This window comes from Leptinotarsa decemlineata, unplaced genomic scaffold, assembly GCF_025532065.1.
Source record: "Leptinotarsa decemlineata unplaced genomic scaffold, Ldec_3_MD MMD2_tig00000008_RagTag_RagTag, whole genome shotgun sequence".
Taxonomy (NCBI): domain Eukaryota; kingdom Metazoa; phylum Arthropoda; class Insecta; order Coleoptera; family Chrysomelidae; genus Leptinotarsa; species Leptinotarsa decemlineata.
In genome coordinates, this window is record NW_027412537.1 from 455,623 (window position 1) to 477,426 (window position 21,804).

The following is a 21,804-nucleotide window of genomic DNA, read 5'->3' on the forward strand; positions in this document are numbered from 1 at the left end:
AGCTCTAGCTCTATCAGGCTAGCATAGCGAATCCAGCAGAATTGTAAAAAAATACATCAATTTGTAGCTAAATAGTTGCTAATTAGTTGCCGAAACAACGATTTTGTTGCCGATGCTCGTGCCGATCCCTAGAAATCGCAAATAATGCTATCGTGATATTAAGGTAGCAAGGTAACTCAATAAATTATATACTTTTCCTTTGATCTTTACAGACGATTTAGTTACTATTCAGTTGATAAACCTCAGATATAGCGAAACATTTTTAAATACAGTTTTTTGAATTTGTTTTGATCTTGCTATCTTCAAACTGGTTTTTTATGGAAATAAAGATGTTCTAAATTTGTTGCTTACAAGAGTGAACTTAAATACCTTGAGTACTTCGAAACTCTCTTCCTTCCCAGTTTCAGGATAACAAGAACGAGAAAAATAAAAAAAAAAAAAATTAAAAATCGACCGATCGGTTTCAACTATTTTGTTGCTGATACTCAAGGTGTATTTGAGTACTCTCCTGGTGAGCAACAAATTCATAGTATTCCGTATTCCAGAAAATACCGGTTTCAAGATAGCAAGAACAGGGATAATTTAAAAAAATATTGAAAATTGGCCGATCAAGGCCAACTATTTTGATGCTGATTCTCGGAGTGTATTTGAGTACCCTCCTGATGAGCAACAAATTTGAAACACTTTTTATTCTCAGCAAAACCAATTTCAAGATGACAAGAACGAGGAAAATGAAAACATAAAAATTCAAAATCAGCCGATCGGTATCAAATATTTTGTGGCTGATACTCAAGTTGTATTTCAGTATACTCCTGGTGAGCAACAAATATGAAACACTTTTTATCCTGAGGAAAACCTGTTTCAAGGAAGCAAGAACGAAGAGAATGAAAAAAAAATTGAAAATCGGCCAGATTAAAACCAACTATATTGTTGCTGATTCTCGGAGTGTATTCGAGTACCCTCCTGATGAGCAATAAATTTAAAACACTTTTCGTTCCCAGGAAAACCAGTTTCAAGATAGCAAGAACGAGGAAAATGAAAAAAAAATTGAAAAATCGGCCGATCGGTTTCAACTAATTTGTGGCTGATACTCAAGTTGTATTTGAGTATACTCCTGGTGAACAACAAATTTGAAACACTTTTTATTCTAAAGAAAACCAGTTTCAAGGAAGCAAGAACGTGAAAAATGAAAAAAAAATTGAAAATCGGCCGATCAAGGCAAACTATTTTGTTGCTGAGTCTCGGAATGTATTTGAGTACCCTCCTGATGAGCAACAAATTTAAAACACTTTCAAAAGTGAAAAAAAATTAAAAAATCGGCCAATCGGTTTCAACCATTTTGTTGTTGATATTCGAAGTGTATTTGAGTATGCTGCTGGTGAGCAACAAATTCAGAATACTCTGTATTCAACAAATTCAAAACACTTTTCTTTCACAGGAAAACCAGTTTCAAGATGACAAGAACGAGGAAAATGAAAAAAAAATTAAAATTGGCCTATCGGTTTCAACTATTTTGTGGCTGATACTCAAGTTGTATTTGAGTATACTCTCGCTGAGCAACAAATTTGAAACACTTTTTCTTCTGAGGAAAACCAGTTTCAAGATAGCAAGAACGTGGAAAATGAAAAAAAAATTGAAATCGGCCGATCGGTTTCAACTATTTTCTTGCAGATACTCAAGGTGTATTTGAGTATACTCCTGGTGAGCAACAAATTTGAAACACTTTCTATTCAAAGGAAAACCAGTTTCAAGATAGTAAGAATGTGGAAAATTAAAAAAGAAATTAAAATCATTCGATCGGTTTCAACTATTTTGTTGCCGATACTCAAGGGTATCATAACTGATATAATAAAATCAAGAACCACTCAAATGTGAGATTTTCACCAAACAATTTAACAAAAATGCAACACGTGTTCTGCCATACAAGAATAATAATAATAATTCGTCTTTATTTCCTTTCAGTATATATTATTTATTTTGTAAGTTGTACAATTCAATAGTAATATATCACAAAAGCATTCTTATTGAAATACAAAATATGTATATGAAGTAGTGATCTACAATACAGTAATTATCAAAACCTATAAAACAGTAAATGATTTTTAAGTAACAGGTTCATTATATAATTTATTCTGACTGTTGAAGTGAATACACTTTTCGTAGATTCAACTATCGATAACGTGTTATTCAACTATCGATAACGTGTTATTACTTATTTTAATATTGATGTTTTGAGACATATTCCTTCTGATTTCTTCTGACGAATTATATTAGATAACACTTATAATTGAGTTTCAACTGAACAGGTGCTAGACGAGTTATTGATATGAGATCAGTATTGATATGATTTTGAACTGATAAGTGTAAGTGATAAGTTAGTGTTTCCGCATTGATTACAAATTCGCAGTCACAAATGAGTTCTTCATAATCGGCAACTGTCTTTCCTGAATTGCAACCTATGAATGTTTCAACCACTTCAATATCATTCTATCATCATCCCAAAGTAGATAGCAGATAGTAGATTGAACACGCATTCAAAACATTTAAAATTTTTGATTTGTTTTACCTGTTTCCAATATTTATGTTTCAAAAAACAATTGAACTTCTGAAGAATGAAATGGAATTGTATAAGAAATGAAAATTATTCAGGTCATGATTATAATTTTTTCAAAGACTTAGAAACAAGAAATTAATAAGTACTCGGAAATAAATCATTACAAAGACTACATCACAAAATATGTAGAACTATGTCATTATTATAAATGATATCGACTACATTCTTTCTAAAAACGACGAAAACAAGCCACAGACAGCAACTTCTTCCCAAAGAGTTGAAGGACATAGAAATAGTTTTTTGAATCAAACATCTAAACATTTCCGAACCATATGTTAGCAGAAGAACATGAGTTCAATCACGATAAGGAGGAAAGTTTGAAACTCAGCTGTTAGAATGTTCACATATAAATAGATTCAGGAACTTCTTGGGTGATTGAAATCTTTGTAAGTAGGACTGTACTTCCAGTTTCTCTACTTATGACCCAGGCATTTTTAATACTAATATCGACCAACCGGATCAATACCATTTTTCATTGCGAATATTTGTTCTGCACTGTGTTAATGATAAGAAATGGACAATGAGTATGAAATATAAAAGTATGAAAATAGAATATGGAAACTAACAGTTGAAACGTTGCGGAAGAGATTGCTTTGATAAAAACTTTCTTTTCCAATTGTTTTTTCAATTTTCTCACCACCGTATCCTTTATTTTCATTGTTCTTGTATCATTAACATTTTACTCTTCAGTCTATTCATTAGCATAAATTCCTTTCCGATTCAGGCCATAATAATTTTTTACGAATTAGTGAAGTCATTCTTCCACATTGTTGATTGTTAATTTTTCCGCTTGTCTAATATAATTATCAAAATTATCTAATTTGCTCGCTTTCTTCCTTATATCTGCAAGACGATGCTCTTGAGGTGTCGATTTGACGTCAAGACTTCCAAACCCAAGTTTTTGCATCAGCATCAATAGTTTTCAGGGCAAAATTTCGAGTTCAGAGTCAGACTTATTTCCATGTAGTTAGTTACCTTTCAGTTTTCAGAGTTCATTGAAAGTGTATATCATTAACAAGATAAACCAGTGTTACTGGAAAACCATGTGCGTCGAATTGAATGAAACATAAGTATTGAATGGATGATTGTTTGTTTGGCACTCATAATTGAATTTTGATTTGTGTTCATATTGGATGTTTCCATCTAATGGAATTAATTACTTCTCCGAACTCTATGCATGCATTTTTTATAACACACCACTATTTATCATTGTCATGATATGAGCTTTGCTGAAATGAAGTTGGTATGGCGACATTTGATGAAAAATAACTTTAATAGTTTTTGAATCATCATTCATTGAAAATTAGGTGGCATTAACAAATGATAACACGGAGAAAATGCAACTCCACAGTCTCTCTCACGAAGATATGACGGAAGACCAGAAACTCAACAAATTCATGGCCAGATAGTTGTTCAGCAAGGAACTTTCGATATTTTCTGGACAGTCTGGAGAGTGAATTGATTTCGTTCATCAGTTCAAAGGTACAAAAAAAATTATGGATTTTCCAATGCCGAAAATATTTCGCAACTTCAAAAATGACTGAAGGTAAAGCTAGAGAATATGTTAACGCCTCGTTTAGTTTTAATCAAGAAGTCGACAAAATTATCAATACACTGGAAAAACGATTCGGTAGACCCGATAGAATTATATAAGACCTGATAGATTGTGTGAGGAGGATTCCCGATTTGGGATAAAATAGATTAGACAACATGTTGAACTTTTCCAATCAAATTCAAAATTTTGCAGTTACAGTGTGATACACTTAAGATGAAGACACCCCTGTATTTTATTCAGATTCAATTTTTGGTACAGGCATAGGCCTTCATGTGCCCCACTTTTTGCAACACTCAGCCCGAGTGACAGCTCTAAACCCAGCCTACTGCGATTCCGCGAAAAGGAAAATTCTCGATATTTTACTTCGCGTTGGAGATACCGAAATGACTTATTTGAAAGAGTTCCTTTGAAATCGGCTCCTCATACCGAATACTGACCCAAATTTGAAAATTTGAATTTTTTTGGAATTTTCATATTAAAGTCGAATTTTCAATTAATGGTTTCGAATGAGAAGATACAAAAATTATAACATCTACAGAAACATAACATCAGAAAGTTAAATGTACTCACCCTCGACAAACATCCAGAAGAACGTGGTGATATGAAAATAATGGAGGAGTGTCACAATGAGCACGCAAGTGATGGAAACATTACTTCCAAAATTGAGCTGAAACATACATTGACATAATATATTAACACATATATTGATAATGAATACTTTTTGGCTCATATAACAAGAAGATTTCAAAACCACTTTGTGGAAATTCATTCCACTAATTGAATGTATCAACTGATATTTTGAGATATAGTTCACCCGTCGGATTATTAAAGCTTGTTCTAGCCCATTTCGTGATCACGACTGGATTTTGCAACGATTTTCGATATACCTACTAAAATATAATTACGAGAATGGAAAGACTAGCAGTATTTCACAATTCCACCACTAACCAAGCGGATGGTTTTATTGCAACAACAGCCATAGAAAAAGCAAATTTATACCAGTTGAACAATTTGCATTCCACTCCACAGTCGATGTTCTGGGAAAGACACCACCCACTATTCCCACACTAGAATCCACAATGCCGAAAATTACTATTCGACGTCTAGTCAGGCGAATTTTGAAACATCAACAAGGCGTCTGGTTCTGATGAAGTGCCCGTCATCGTACTCGAAAAGTGCACCAGTATTATCCAGACTTTTCAACTTGGGCAAAAAAAATCTTTCGAATAATTATACACCAGTTGCTTTGCTATCAGTGATATGTAAACCATCATATCCTCGAATATTCGGAAGGCTTTTATATTTTCAGCGATCATCAATATGGCATCGGCATTTGGAAAAAAAGATCAACAGGCGACCTTCTATCGTATGTAAACCATACTTTTCATATGTATAACCCGTGGGTTAGGCTACCTATCGGGCGCATCTCCAACTGAAACTCCTCCACAGCCTTTGCAAAACATGCCACCATGTACCAGCCTACCCAAGCTAAGGTGTGAAAAATCGTGCCGAGAGCTGAATGGCTGCAGGGTGATATGTGGTTACAAACGATCCCCTTGGGTAACTGGGAGAAACCTCATTGTAACCAGCCTACCTTTGGTAATGCAGGGCTCTGCCAGAGGTGACCAACTCTTCCCTTGCAACTCGTGGGAACACACATGAATGAAACAAACACAAAAACAGAAACAACAAAAAGAAAAACCAATTCCAAGGTTGGGAGGCTGGACATAGCAGATCACGTCGTGATGTAATACAAAGGCCAAGTCGTAAGCGCATTCGTGGCGACGAGGCCAAAACGAGAAAGAGCGAAAGAGGCAGGAGTGTCTGCAACTATAAGTGCACCCTCATCCTCTCCCTACTCCACCTCCAACAGCAAGGACACTTTCTCAGGAGGGTGCCAAGAGCTCCGCCTTCTCAAGGCAAGAAACCGGCTGCCCCTGCAGGAAAGCTCCCTCACTTGTGCACCTTCACGGAGGGAACCCCAAAGAAGTTGAAAAGTCGCGCAACGACAGTAATGTCGCTGCACCTTCCAAAACCTTCGCGGAGGCCACCGTGAGACACCACAAAGTTGCCAAAAATAGTATGTATTTGATCGGCGAGTCTTGGTCTACACCTGCCAGTATAAAAGAGATGTCTCCCAGTGACCTGTTCACCTTCCTGGAAAGGACAGGATGGACAATGACCTAGGAGGACAACTCGTCGGGAGGATGTACAATGGGTCACAGAATGGTTTATACTCATGTGTTTATACTATACTATGTTTATACTATGTGGGTGCTGTGGGTTTATACTCACCCTCCCTACTCTACAGATACAGATATGTATAGGCTACATATCATATGTAACCCATACTTGGAAAAATGCAATCGAGAAACAGGGAGAATCAAGAGCTGTTGGGCTTGATATTTCTAAGGCCTTTGACCTGCTTCGATAAGTTTGTTGGGGGGTCAAAATGGACAACAATCATGTCGCTGTGATTGCGAAAGCTGATTTTCAAAAGCTTGGAATACTGTTCCGAAGCAGAAAACTGTACACACCTCAGCAAATGTTGAAGCTTCATAAAGCACAGACCTTCTTTGGAGTATTGTTCTCATGTATGTAGCTCCGCTCCTAAGCATACCCTGAAGCTGCTGGATTCCATCCAGAAAAGAGCCATCCGTCTGATTGGAGGCTCAAACATCACTTGCAGCCTTGATAGTCTGGAACATCGAAGAAAGGTTGGAGATGAGTCTCTCTTTCATAGGTACTTTCAAGTGATTTGGCACATTTGACTCCACCAAGAGCAGTAAATATTGAAAACGCGCGACAGACTATGACGGCTCATCGTTTTGAGGTTCAATTCAGTACACCTCGAATTTCACTGTTCAAGAACTTGTCCATTTGGAGAACTGTGTGTATGTAGAATGAACTTTCTAGAAGTTTTTTCTTCGAAGAAAAAACAGAATTCTCACACTTGACATTGTCAGTCAAATTTTGATAATTCTCGGTATTTTATGTTTTTTTTATCCGTGTTTCGAGCCATTTTATATTTTATTCACACGTTAATGAGTGCTCTATATTCCTATTTTTACAAAATAAATGATCTCATTATTGCAGGTGTCCTGACAAACGTGTCAAATATACCGACAGCTTAACAAACAAAGCGTTTTCATTGTAATAACCCAGCTATTGAATGCAACGCCACAAATAGAACAAATTTATAAATTATGCAGTTACTAATTCTATATCTGTTTATCGATCTATCATATCGTGAAAAACTTACGGATATTAAAGTTAAAATCCACATACAGTATGTCAGCACATAGGACCACATCAAGTTCATGTGAATCGTATTTCGTAAACAACGAAGTTCCCTGAAATTAAAAATAGACTGTTTCATCACAAAATAATAATATATAATCAAGTTCAAAAAAAGTTGTCCATTACTCAATTAGTACAGATAAGATCTAATTGACATTCTCCTGCTTGTTTTTCCATAATATGTTTCATTCAAAAGTATAAACACAGAGCAGTTCATTTGAATCGTTATTAATATGAAGTTTTTCAAGTTATTGATTTTGATTTACTCTACAATCTATAATCTCGTGTATCTATTTTGAGTAGAGAATTTGGAATAAATCAGTTTTTCATGACTGTTCTGTGACTAATGAAGAAACACTTCAGTTTGACGATTGACTAAAAAATGGGAGAGTTCATATTTTTTCCAATGAAATGTATCTCTCAACTGTGCTTGAAATAGAGCAACTCATGAATCAATCAGCAGAGATACGATAGAGCTCTTTCATTTTCATTTCATGTCGAAGTTAACCAACTCAGCTATTAATAATTCTCATTAAAATGTACAGCACAGAAGTGCTTGGATTAGGAACGGGCTCTCATCATCATTGAAGTAGGTCCAAGTTTACTTTATGGCAGGCTATATAAATATTTTATGTTGAACCTGTTAGCAAAATAATTTGCCGATACGAGAGCTAGGAAATTTGTTATCGAAAGTCTCTGAATCTCTTGAAGCATAACAAGTGGGAAGCTATACAGATTTTCCCCAAAAATCAATATTTTACGAATACGTTGCTTTCAACAGAGTGATAAATTTGACAAGGATTCTTCAGTGGTATTATCCATCTACGGTCACATTTCAGGATATGAAATATCAGAAACATTTTATAAAATATAATCTGGGCTGAAAAGTTGGTAGACTAACACACAGATGTGCTACTAGCGCTACTAGTATTGAATCCATATGATTTTCAGTGAATCCTATTCTTCAACAGAAATTACTTTGTGGGGTAAAATATTTTAAAAGAAGCAACCGTTAGTTTGAAGAAAATGAATGAAAAGAAACTTCTGCTGTGGATAAAGTATTTCTTTTTGGCGAAAAAACCTGTTGAAGACAAAGCTTGGCTTGATGAACTTTACTGGGACTTTATATCAGAAAAATCAAGCATTCAGACGTGGTTTGCTAAGAATAAACTGGATGATCTGAGCACCAAGGACTATGGACGCAGTGGACGCGAAGTGAAGTCGAAAGAGATAGCTGAGGCTATAAATATATCAACGGAACGTGTATGACATATCTTGCATGAATATTTGGATATGCGAAAGCTCTATTCAAAGTGGGTGCCGTGCGACCTCACAATCGACCAACAACAAGAACGAATTGATGAGCAGTGTTTAAAGCTGTTCCGTCATAAAAACCAGAATTCATGCGTCGATATGTGACAATGAATGAAACATGGCTCCATCACTTTACACCACGTGATGCACGTGATGAAACTACTCCAAAGCGTGTACAGTCACAACATTCAGCTTGCAAAGTTAAGTTATCAGTATCAGGGATATGACGTTCACACACCATTTTCAGATCAATATTTAATAAACGATATTCCACTTCAACGGCCTCTCACATTCACCGATCTAGGTGTTACCTTCGACACAAAACTTTCTTTTGTACCACACATTGAAGCCATTTTGTCTGCTGCAAACAGAATGTATGGATTTATTGCACGAATCTCCAGAGATTTCCCGGATTCATCTACATCGAAAACCTTATACTATGCTTTCGTCAGATCAAAATTAGAATATGCATTCATAATCTGGAATCCATCTCATCAGTTGTATTCAGAGAGAGTTGAATCAGTACAACATCGTTTCCTAAAACTTCTCTCCTATAGATCAGACAATATCTATCCACTAATTGGATTTCCCCATGATGCATTGTTAGCTAGACATGCTATAAATAGCTTGAATTGCCGTCGTGATTGTCACTCCACAAATTTTCTTTTAAAACTGATTAATAATTTAATTATTGACCCACATATTCTGCAAAAACTGAATTTCAATATATCTAAACCTCTAGAGTGGATACTGCTTTTTATCTGCCAACACCAAGTACAAATATTGTGAAACGTTCACCTCTGCATAACACGTGTGTCAAATGCAATTCTGCTCCACATTTTTCACTGTTCCATCTCTGAGATTAGGTCTTTTTACTTCACCTAATTATATATGAATTGTTTTTATCTTATAACTTTTTGTAATTGTATTGTATTGTGATTTGACTTATATCCTAGTTCTGTAGTTGGGTGTAACCTGTAGAATAGTGTATAAATGAATAAATCAATGAACAAATAAATGAATAAATAAATATTATTTATGTTGAAAAAGGAAAACGAAAACGCGGAAAAGAGTGCAGTTTCATTAAGATAATGCATCATGTTGAAAATCAATGGCACCAATAGTCAAATTGCATGAATTGGGCTACGAATTGCTTCCGCATCAACCGTATTCTCCAGCGACTTTTTTCTGTTCTCAGATCTCAACAAAATGCTCTTTGGAAAGGAATTCAACGCTGATGGAGATGTAATCCACGAAATTATCATATTATAACCTCTATAATCTATAAAATGACATTTTATTGAAATAAATTTTATCTCAGCTACTAAAATCAGTGAAAATCTTACGATGAAGTGTTTCTTGAACAAATTAATATGTTTCATAAAATCAGTTGAAGTTCATTCTGGTAAGCTTAGTTTCGGTTGAAAAAATTGTTGAAGTTTGAAAATATAGAAAATAGAAAGGAAAATGATTTGAGAAAAAATATACGCGAACCGCCATAAAAGTTTATGCAAGTCAAGATCAGAAAATAACAAATAGAAGTTGATTTTCTCTTTGAGTAACTGTCAAATAGCGTTTACTTTATTTTCATCATAGTAGAGATGACCATAAAATCATCATTAGTGCCATTGGGTGCAGGATAAAAAGGAATGTCCTGTTGGCCCCTTCCAAATAGTTTTACTGTACAATCTGCCCAGATCAGATTCACAATTTTCTTTTGGCTGTTTCATCAAATGAGAATAACACAATAAATATAGTTTGAAAAAACTAAAAAACATGCTGTTAAAGTACATCGAACTAAAAAGCTAAAAATGAGTTTTTTCAAAAAATGACCTTAAAACAATAACGACGGGCGCTTAATATGACACAAAGCGCCCACGCTTTTTTCACAATAATACTAGTATTTGTCGTTCGTTATTGTTTTAAGCTCATTAAAAAAAATATTTTCAACTTTTCAGTTCGATGTTTTTTGAAAGTGTATTTTTTTAGACTATATTTATTTTTTAGTTTCGTATGCTATAAAAGCGTATTTTATAGTCTTTTTGACCTATATTTATTTTATCTATACTTTGGGATCAATCAACTGTATATTGTTTAGGAAAATGATCATTGATATTTTCCGATTCCGGACAGGGAGCCTGAAAATTAGCTAACAAGCCCAAGGCAGCCTAAGGCAGCTGGCGCGCAAAGGAGGGCTACAAATAATGCAGCAGGGCGTGTTAATGAAAAAAAAAACTTATTTCAAATGAAGAAATACAGATAAATTGAGTTCGAATTATATCAAGGAGTTTACGTGCAGCGCCATCTGTTAGCGGATAGATCAAGCAATAATTTTGATGATTCTGACAAATACAGATCCGTGGCTTTCAAACGGGTATAAATATGAAATGAAAAGGAGAGTTACAAACAAACAAACATACATACAGGTGAAGCTAATAAAAGCGTGATGATAAAATAATAATCAAAATATACTTTTTTCAAACGAAAAAATACATGTAAAGTGAGTTCGAATTATATCAAGGAGTTTACATACAGCGCCATCTGACCGCAAATAGATCAAGAATAATGTCGATAATTTTGGACTTACAAACAAACAAACGAACATGCATACATACAGATGAAGCTAATAAAAGCGTGATAAAATAAAAAATACATATTTTTCGCAAAAAAGGGGCAACAAATAACCATCAAATATCGTATGCGGTTCTCATCTGATTATTCTGAATTAAACTTCTGAAGATTTGCACACATCCACAAAGTCACTCCCTGTTATTGGCTTCAAAATGAAATTAAAATTACTCACTTGAAGTACGTGAAAATTGCCATTGCTATTACCAGTGTAATTAGGCTCAATGTGTATCCAACGAAATAGATTGTGGTCTGTGTTTCGACGTCCGCAGATAATGCAATAATCTCTTTGCACGATGAATAATTCGACTTTGACCACGTTCCATTCCATGAGCATTCTCTGGTGGCATTTTCTGAAAGAGGAAATGAATTGTGTACTTTTGAATTTAGTTTGTTTCGCATTGCTTGTAAATCAGCGACAGACTCGTATCGAAGGATTCAATATCTCATATTTCAATATTTTTCCATATTCTCATGTAATTTTGAAAAACTCAGAATATATGTTTTTGAAATATTTTTCGATTATTTTGTACAGTACTTGTTTTGTCTTCATAAATATAAATAAATTGTCCTTTCACTTACATCTTTCAAAACACATGACAATCATTAAAAATATCACTTTTAATGACAGTTGTACAAAAATATTTTCTTTATTAATTTTATAGTCCAAAGTTTCGTCATGAATTAACTATCGACGGCAATAAACTTGCTTTTAAAAATACTTTTATTGTTACAAACTTGAAAATGAAAAATTATAGAAATACAAAATATATGAAATTATACGTGTTGTTGCTTTGAGGAATAAAATCTGACTGATTCTGGATGCGAAGCTTCGATAAGAAATAATTTTTGTGGATTTCTGCGGATGAACTTGATGAAAATCGAAATGTCGAAAAAATCACTTGTTTCCAAATTCATTTGTATCACCAATACGTCATGGAAAAAAATTATATTGGCCATACTATAGTTTGATAATGTAATAAATGTGGTAACATTTGCTATTTGTGCAAAATTTCAGTTGATGAGATTTTTTCAACGGAAAACACGAAGTCAGTTCGTATCTCTTCATATTCCATTTCATTACTGAACTCGTATTATCCTGCAGGAATCTTAATTATTCAGCCTCAATTCAATTCGTTTCAATTTAACCCTGTCATGTCGTGGAACTGATTATCTGACCCAGCGAGGAGGTTGATTTCCATAAGTATTTTGCGTTGCATGGTGAAATGCAAATTCAGTAATATTCAGATGAAAGTCGTGTTCAGAATCAGAGGACATCTTGCGATGAATTAAAATGACCCACATACTTCTGAGGTGCTTACATAGCATGAGACAAATATACGTACATTTTGTCTACCTACGTTCAATTTACATATCTCAGAGACTGCTCATGAAATCGCTAATGAATTATTCATGGTGAAGATGACTTTCATAGAGTATATGTTAATGACGATGTATATTTTTCTCATAGGCCAGAGAAACATTGAGATATCTTGTAGGTATTGACCTTTTCTCAGGGAAATTCATCCAAAATAATTTTTTTCAAGGACAAAACACAAGCGGTGTCTGTGCGGAAGCAGTCATTTAAATTAGATTTGAATCGCTGGAGATTAAATCCATTTGGAAAAACGTCCTCGGGAAGTTTACTCCGCCGAAACGCACTTCTCCAAATGAAAGACTTCTTGAACAGTAAAGTAAGAGGTGTACTGAGTTTAACCTCAAAACGATGAGCAGTCACAGTGCGTCGCGTATTTCTGATATACAGGGGTGCGCAAAAGTCCGGAATAAAATTAATATCTTTTTAACCAGTATTTAAGGAAAAAACGCTGAAACACGTCAGTTGATTTCACGTTGTACGCATTTTTGGCAATAAAATGAAATTTCTTTTTTCAACCCCTTAGCTGCAACCCTCCCCAACTTTTTTTTCGAATGCAAACCTATGTCGTGTATGGGCTCATTGAAAAGCTCGTAAAAAATGGAATCTGACCATACCCTTTATTTTTTTTTACTCATGCGGTTACCTCGAGAAAAAACTCTTTCAAAAACAAAAAAGTTAGAAATACCTACTCAGTGCTATCTGCGGGTGAATTAACGTTGCAAAAAACAAAAAATGAGTGTTGATGAAGAGTATGATATTTTCTTGATGATTTTTTCAATTATTTTCGATAACTTAGAGATTAGTGTAATGGGACTGTAATTAGCGACAGATGATTTATTTCCACCTTTGTGTAGGGGTTTTATTATTCCGCTTTCAAGAATTCTAGGAAAACGCCCCATATCAAAACATTTATTCACTAAGAATACTAGGGGTTTTTGGTTCCTAAGTTTTTATCATTGAAACTATTTCTTTCTCATTTGCTGGATGTAAATACATGGTCTGATCAAAAAACTCGATTCTGATAGTATCATTGAGAACCTCTGAGATTGTTTCAGCAAGTTTCTGTCCTATGTTGCTATAATAGTCATTGAATCTGTCCTCAATATCTCTTTCATTCGTTATTTAGTGCCATCTGCATTTTCGATAGCCTCTATGTTTGTTTTAGTTTTACCTTTTCCACATAGACAATTTGCAGTTTTTCTACGAAGCTTTAGATGAGTTTTGATTTTTTTCAATTTGTTTAGTAAAATAATATTTTTTTGCTTGTTTAGTTGATATTTCAATCTTGGTTTTGGTTAATTTTTATACTTTTCTTTCAATTATTCATTTTGTGGAGATTTTAGAGAATATTTGTAAAATTTATTTTTTTCGTTAATTGAATTCAGCAAAGATGAAGTCATCCATTTTTTTATAAACCTGATTTTAGTTTTTGTTTTAACTTTTTTTGTATGAAACTCTGTGTAATGTTTCATTTTCTCAATTAATTTAGCTGCAATATTATCTACACTACTCTCTTGATAAAATTCATTCCAGGTTTCATTTCGCAAATTATTGGATCATGGAAAATTTCAATAATATTGTTTTGACTTGCAAATATTCTCAGTATATCAAATCGCTTCAACTAGATTTGCTTTCTCCTACATATCGATTTTAACCAGTCTCTTCGATAAAATCCATTGAAAGCCATTTTCCAATGAAACTTTATTTATTAAGAACAGTTAATGCGTCTGCGAAAACTGCTAGTTCCATTCAATTAAACAGAACGTAAAGAGTAGGTTACCGGATTAAATGTTACTACTTCACCGTTATTCCATTTGAGTCTTTTGAATAGCCACAATTAATAGTAATGGTCACCATTCCATAGGGTATTTTCGGTAATAAAATGGATCTCAGTATGGCAGAGCTTTCGTAATCCCATATAAAATTCGTACAACATATTACATCAGTCAGAATGGGTTGAATTGTCATTCTGAAGAAATACATATATAATAATAATAATAAAGAGGTTTATTCACGAATTTTTACAAAATAAATTTCACAAATACACAGTAATACAACATATAGATACAGCATATGGATAGGTAGGTATATAATAAAAATAGGTATATTATAAAATTGATTTGTGAATAAACAAGGGCAAAATCACTAAAGCAGTCATTAGGCTGATTGAATGTGATATTCAACTACTAAAAATAAACTTTGTCACAATAGTATGTTTGGCATCATAGTTGGTAAGTATAAGTATATTGTCATGTGTTCGGGTCATATGTGGTATAGTGTCACTTTAGGTTTGCTTCATTTCAATAAATTATAAAACAAGTTACGCTCATTTTCCATTATCCATAACATATGCTCACTTTTATAATAATGAAAGTTTGAAATATTTTAAAGATCTTCTGGTATCAACGACCATAATCTGGGTGCGACATAATTTGTGTTCCTTTGGCCAATTTTTTTTTCACTTTGAGGAAAAAACAGTTCATTCCTGTTACATTTTAAGAATTTCTGTATTTTGATTTAATGGGTCATATCATTATATGAATACAGTCACAATATAATATTTATATAGATATGCAGCGTGTGTAGGTCACAAAGTTTCAGTTTCATCCTACGTGGCATTTTGATATAATTGACGCACTACCCTGTGAGTGCTTTTACATTACATATTGTTCTGAATTTTTTACGCCGCATTTTATAATTACTACCGAACACTTACCGATCAAGAGTCGTTTTATCTTGGTCCAAAAAGAAACAATTGTTCTTCATTCGCATTCAGTTGGAAATTGTATGCGGCAGATGTCGCTAATAGGTCCATAATACCTTTATTGCTGAAGTTTACTCTCATTAGTGAAAGGTAAAAATGCAGCCAAAGTTCATCTCGATCCTAGTATCTTCCGAAAAGTCTCAACTGTTGATTCATTTTGGTAGATAGTTCGATAGTTCTAAATTTCTGCTTTCTCATTCCAAAATACTCATGGTATTTTAAAGAAAGGGAACGGAAATTGAAATTCCGGAGTGTCATTTATTTTAAATGTTGAGCTCATGTAATTCAATATGAAATATTCATATAAATAAATCAATTCTTAATCTGGATAAATCATTAAAGAATTGAGAATCAGGACTTCAGTTTATTACTGAAAATAATGTTGTTCACTGATAATAATATAACATACATAAAATTAGAATAAAATATTCAAATTTTTGAACTCATCAGCCTTTGATAGTAATATATTGTTTCATGAGTTCAGGTTTTAAATAATTCATCCACACCGAAGTCAAAAACTCAAAAATACAGTTTTTGGAAAGCTTCAATGCTTTTTTTTAAATGATTTTCACTGATTCTTCACTCAACATAATGCATTGGGAATATCCATATAAGTATACTATTCAAGCAAACATTTTATGAATCCACGTTTTTCCTGAACGTTGTTCCTCAATGCAAAATCTGAAGGAATCATGAAAGAATTGAAGAAAAGGACTCTAGTTTATCATTGAAAATGATGCTGTACAGTGATAAAGGTCTAACATATATAAAACTGGAATGAAAGATTCAAGTTATTGAATTAAGTAGCTTTTGATATCAGTATACTGTTTCCATGCGTTCAAACCATTTTTTTGAAACAATTCATTCAAGCCGAAGTCAAAAACTGTAAAATACAGTTTTTGGAAAGCTTGAACAAGTTCTATAAAATCGCCTTTCACTGATTTTCCACTCAACATAATTCAGTGTCCACTTTATACTATTAGGAACTAGTAAATCATGATGTTTGCAAAGACAGTTTACAATTCACTTGATGATATAAAATAGGAAATAAATATCATTAAAACAGTTTTGGAGCAAAAGGCATATCTGGAGCAGTTTGTGGAAAGAGCTCTCAATGAAGTTGGTAAAAGCAATATAAAACATATACAGATCCAACAATCGCCACAAACTCAACAACAATACACATACCTTACAACAACTAACATCATACCTGATAGGTATAATGCTATTTATTTACCTCAGATGTACATTGAAATAATTCAATAGAAATAGTAAATTTCGTGGTAAATAAATCCATACTATCCAACAAGGCATGCTTTGGAAGTGGGAGTGAAATATAAATATCATAAACTATAAATATCATAAAAATATTTCATAAGAACAGGCAAAAGTAAAAGCGATGCGTAAATTAGCCCGGGGATCTAGTCAAAGTGGACAAAATACCATAAGATGTAGATCCAGAATTTCGATAAAATATCAAGTAAAATAAAGGAAATATAAAAATAAAATTCAACAATAGTGTCGTAAATATAAAATTGGAAAATTATGTTGTTGATATAAGATACAAAATATCGTCGAAAGATTATCGAAAGAATACTTATAGTAATTTATGGAGTTACAGTTTGTTATAATAATAAAAAAAGTTATTTAGATGAAACCTCAAGACCCCTAGATGTCGAAAAAGTTAACATTATGGATTGTGTTATAAATCATGCCCTGAAGAAAATAATGCCAGCCACCACTGGTAGCCATAAACCAATTATGACGTAGCTTAGAACATATTCTAAAATCATCTAGTGATCACGCCATAGACTGGAGTGAAACAAAAATCATCACCAAAAAAACTCATGAAAAATTGAAAAACTCAAAGAATCCCCATGTATTTAGTCTTTCAGCAAGGAACAAGTATATTTCGAATGGTTCTGTGGAAGTGGATCGTACTTGGTTGCCGTTACTAGTAAGAGAGGTTGAACGCGGAGATATGAACCTTAACTGAACTGAATTCTCAAGAAACATCCAGTATGTGTGTTCATGTAGACTGTCGCATGTGACATATGGACCTTTCATTCTTTTGATTTGTGTCAAAAGAAATCAGAAATATCACAGTTTGAGGCAGGATTTTCATAGTTAATACAGGTTTTGAAACCGGAGAAGGATTGTTTCCCGAAACGTTAACCACTCTAGAAAACTAATTCTTCCAATTATTATTTCTTTCCAATTCGTAGGCAAAATTCATAAATACGACAAGTTACTGACTAGTTGGACTCTGCAGTAGTTTATATTACGCAGTCACTTTTCGGGATAAACTTTTCAGTTTGCCCTTTACTAAACTTCAGCAGATTCTCCATTAATTCATTTATTTTGCAGAGTTTGGAAGGTTATGAACGGCAAAATCACTATTAAAGAATGGAAAAAATTGAAAGAAATGAAAAATTTCCAAACGAACATTACTAATGATTTCAATCCAATAAATGCCGAAAAATAAATTCAACGTTTGCAATGGTTAAATAACGAATTAGTTTCCGACATTTATTCCTATATTCATAAACGGAGAGAAGAGTCTAGTAAACGAAAACAAATGTTACCGTTCCATCGTATTGAAAAAATAATTATTTGTGAAAAATTATTCCTATTCATTATTTTAGTGTTTGTGATTGTTCTTTCATTGTAACTGAAAATATAATTTTTTCTTTGAAAATCTTAATTTACATTTCTCAACAGAATAACAAAATATATTTCTTTATAATTCATCGAATTGATTATTGAATTGAAAATGTACTTGTGATGCACTGTCTGGAACCTTTGATGTAGTAATGAATATTACTGGAAATTTTTCTCAACACCGAACCAATATTTTAACACCTCGACACGTGTTTCGATCACCAAGTGATCATTCACAAGAGAAAGATCAAAGATCATTATCAAATTCATCTAACTATTACATAAGTTACAAAATTGATTTAAAACTGTTTGAAGGTGGCTGACAATGTTTCGTGGTGTGTTTCATCAGTTCGGACTTTCATTATCTAATGTAATATAAATTGATTTGAAACCCTTGAAACAATCTGTAGAAAAATTTGAAAGATTGACCAAAAAAAATTACAATTCTATTGAACAAAATAACTGAAATTACAAAGAAATAACATACAAGCTGAGAATAAAAAAATTAAAAATAATATTAACAAAAAATGAAAATTAAAAATTTAAAGATTCCAAACCAAGTTACGTCACGACGTTCCAATTGTTAGTATCCACAATCGTCTTTGGGGGATAACTGGACTTATTCCTCCGAGATCTGACTATTTATAGGTCATTCGAGTGCTTTCACCTATCCCATCTTTCCTCTTTCCGCTTCATCAGTTTTAGCGGGAGCTGACCTTTCCGTTTCCATATGATACGTTTCTCTACGCTAGCTTGGCTAAATCAGTACTCAAGAAAAGCTGATCCTACTTTGAGTTTGAAAGAGTTGTTTGAAAAATGTGTGTACGTGTTCTTTTGGCGGCGAGTGACGTCACACAATAATTTTTTCATGAAAACGTAATGAAAATGATATTTTTCTGTAAATTTCGTTGAACCTTGATATCTAGTCCCATTGATAACCTAAGAGAAGGAAGGTTTTTCAAGTTCGCACTGTATAATGAATCTCTCTCGATAATTAAATCGTTCATCTGACTTGAGGATTTTTTCAAACTAATCCTGAATCTCATATCATCCCACTCACAACAACGACATCAATTCTTCATCTTCGATTTCTCCTTCTGGGGGTATCTCTAAGAGCTTTCAAATGCATTTTTCGTCCCAAAGGAAGCATTCGTGAGAAATGGGATGCCTTCCGAGTACATGCAGGCACTATAATAAATCTTGTTGAATTCCCTGCGTAGTTTTGCTTTCGTCATCGTCGTCTAAGTATACAAAGTTCCTTTCAAAAAATGTGATCTGAAAGCACGTTGACGGATAGCCAGGAATATAAATTTGGCATTTGTGAAACGGTGCCGTTTTATATTTCATAAACAACGTAAAAATTGCGACCGATTTACGGTGGATAAATATTCACAGAATGTTTAGTCCCTGTGTGCTAGAATTACAAAACGGTTTCGAAATTATAATCGACGTTGTTGTTGCTGAAACATCAAAAATATGTTGGTGGCACAATGTAAAAATAGTGTCAAAATATATTGATTTCAACTATGATAACTATGCCAATCAATGTACGGATAAATGTTGAGGAACAATCAAAGTTTGGCATTACAGATCAGCTGAATGGGAGGATCTTCAAGACCATTTCCGAAATTTCTCCTGGCTTTCAGCTCTAAAGATCCATCGAATTATGCTCCTGAAGTCACGGAAGTTATTCTATCATATTCCTTTTTCAATGAAATGACCTTCAAATGGCAAACCTTGGTTCAACAAAAATTGCGAACAAGCTGTCGCCCCCAGAAATCTCGCCTTCCGGCAGTGGTGTAAAAATCCCAATGCCGAAAACCGAACTAGGTTTGTCATGCTCGCAACAGCTGCAAACTTAGTATGAATGAAAGCAAAGAATTCCACAATTATTAAATTAGAAATAAACCGCTTGTCAATCCCAAGGGCTCTAGATCCTACTGGTCGGTAGCTGAAGCTGTTAATCAGAACTTCACAAAATCCACAATTCCACCACTAACACAAGCGGATGGTTCAATTGCAACAACTGCCATAGAAAAACCAAATCTACTAGCTGAATAATTTGCGTCCCACTCCACAGTCGATTTTCTGGGAAAAGCACCAACCACTATTTTCACACTAGAATACACATTGCCGAAAATTACTTTTCGACAGCATTTAGTCAGACGAATTTTGAACAGGTCAATATAAACAAGGCGTCTGGCCCTGATGAAGTGCTCGTCTTAGTACTTGAACAGTACGCAAAGGATCTCACTAGTATTTTGCAGACTTTTCAACCTGTCTTACAAGAAAGGAGTTTTTCCTTCTTGTTGGAGATTGCTCCTGTTCAGCCAATTACCAAAAAGGGCAAGAAAAATCTTCCAAATAACTACAGACCAAGATATCCTCAAATATTCGGAAGGCTTCAACATTTTGAGCGATCATCAATATATCATTCGGAAACAAAGATCATCAGACGACCTTCTATCGTATGTCACCCATATTTGAAATAACGCAATCGAGAAACACGGAGAATCAAGAGCTCTGGCGCTTGAAATTTCTGAGGTCTTTGACCGTGTGTGGCCAAATTTCGATGCTATGGCTTGGCGGATCATTTCTGTGTATAGCTCTTCATCTTCGTGAAATAACATTATTTGCAAGTGGACTTTGATAGATATCTCTCGAATACTTTCACCATCAACGCCGATGTTCCCCAGGGATCCATATTGTCTCAACGAATCATAGGAAAAACCATGAATCCAATATTTCGCTTTGCTGACAACAGCGTACTTGTCTCGTCATTCCATTTGGATTCCAGAACATCGGCTACGGAGACACATCTTCACCGGCAGCAGGAGGTTGCATATCTTAATGAGGATCTAGAAGTGATTTCGAATTAGTTTGAAAGTAACCAGATTCAATTCAATGCCACAAAAACCCAGGCATCGTTTTCTCCAAGAAGACAAATGTCGCCGAACCGGATATTATAATAATGTCAGGTCAGACAATTCTGCTGTCTGCTTCCATGAGTTTGTTGGGGGTTCAAATTGACACCAATATGTCTTAGCACAATCATGTCCGAACCAGAAAACTGTACACACCTAAGCAGCCTTTGATGCTTTATAAAGCTCAGATCAGACCTCCTTTGGAGTATTGTTCTCAGGTATGGAACTCTGACTCAAATATACCCTGAAGTTGCTAGATTCCATCCAGGAAAGAGCCATCCGCCTAATTGGAGACGAAGACCTTTTCGAAAGAACTACTTCACAAGTACACTAAATTACAGGAAAGGAAACAGTCACTACTGTTTCATAAACATTGAATTACATGAAAATTACTTTTCTCTCAGTTTGTTCTACAAACATTCGTTAGGAAATTTTCTATTCAGTTCGTACTGAAAAAGGATTTTAAGTGTAATTCAATATTCATGTGGAGTTTGTATCTGAATAAACTTCTTAGTATGATCTACAAATCTTCATACAGAGTTTTCAAACTATTTGCTTTTGCTTGCCTAGTTCCACATTCGTAATGAAAATAGTTTTAGATTCGCTTTTTTAAACTATTGATATTCAACTGCGAAAATATTATAGAAGTGAAGGAACTCATAAAAA

The 21,804-nt window shown here is 34.0% G+C and overlaps 1 protein-coding gene across 2 annotated transcripts in view; it reads right to left on the reverse strand.

The window, feature by feature from the left end:
* Nucleotides 1-21,804, reverse strand: part of LOC111503323 (diuretic hormone receptor) — a 192,565-nt gene that overhangs the window by 88,695 nt on the left and 82,066 nt on the right. For both annotated transcript variants that reach the window (XM_074170818.1, XM_074170819.1), the window contains exons 3-5: nt 11,587-11,764; nt 7,432-7,522; nt 4,740-4,836 (exon numbers count right to left, since the gene is read on the reverse strand). In XM_074170818.1, coding sequence (XP_074026919.1) covers nt 4,740-4,836; nt 7,432-7,522; nt 11,587-11,764 — 366 coding nt within the window. The remainder of the gene's footprint in view (nt 1-4,739; nt 4,837-7,431; nt 7,523-11,586; nt 11,765-21,804) is intronic.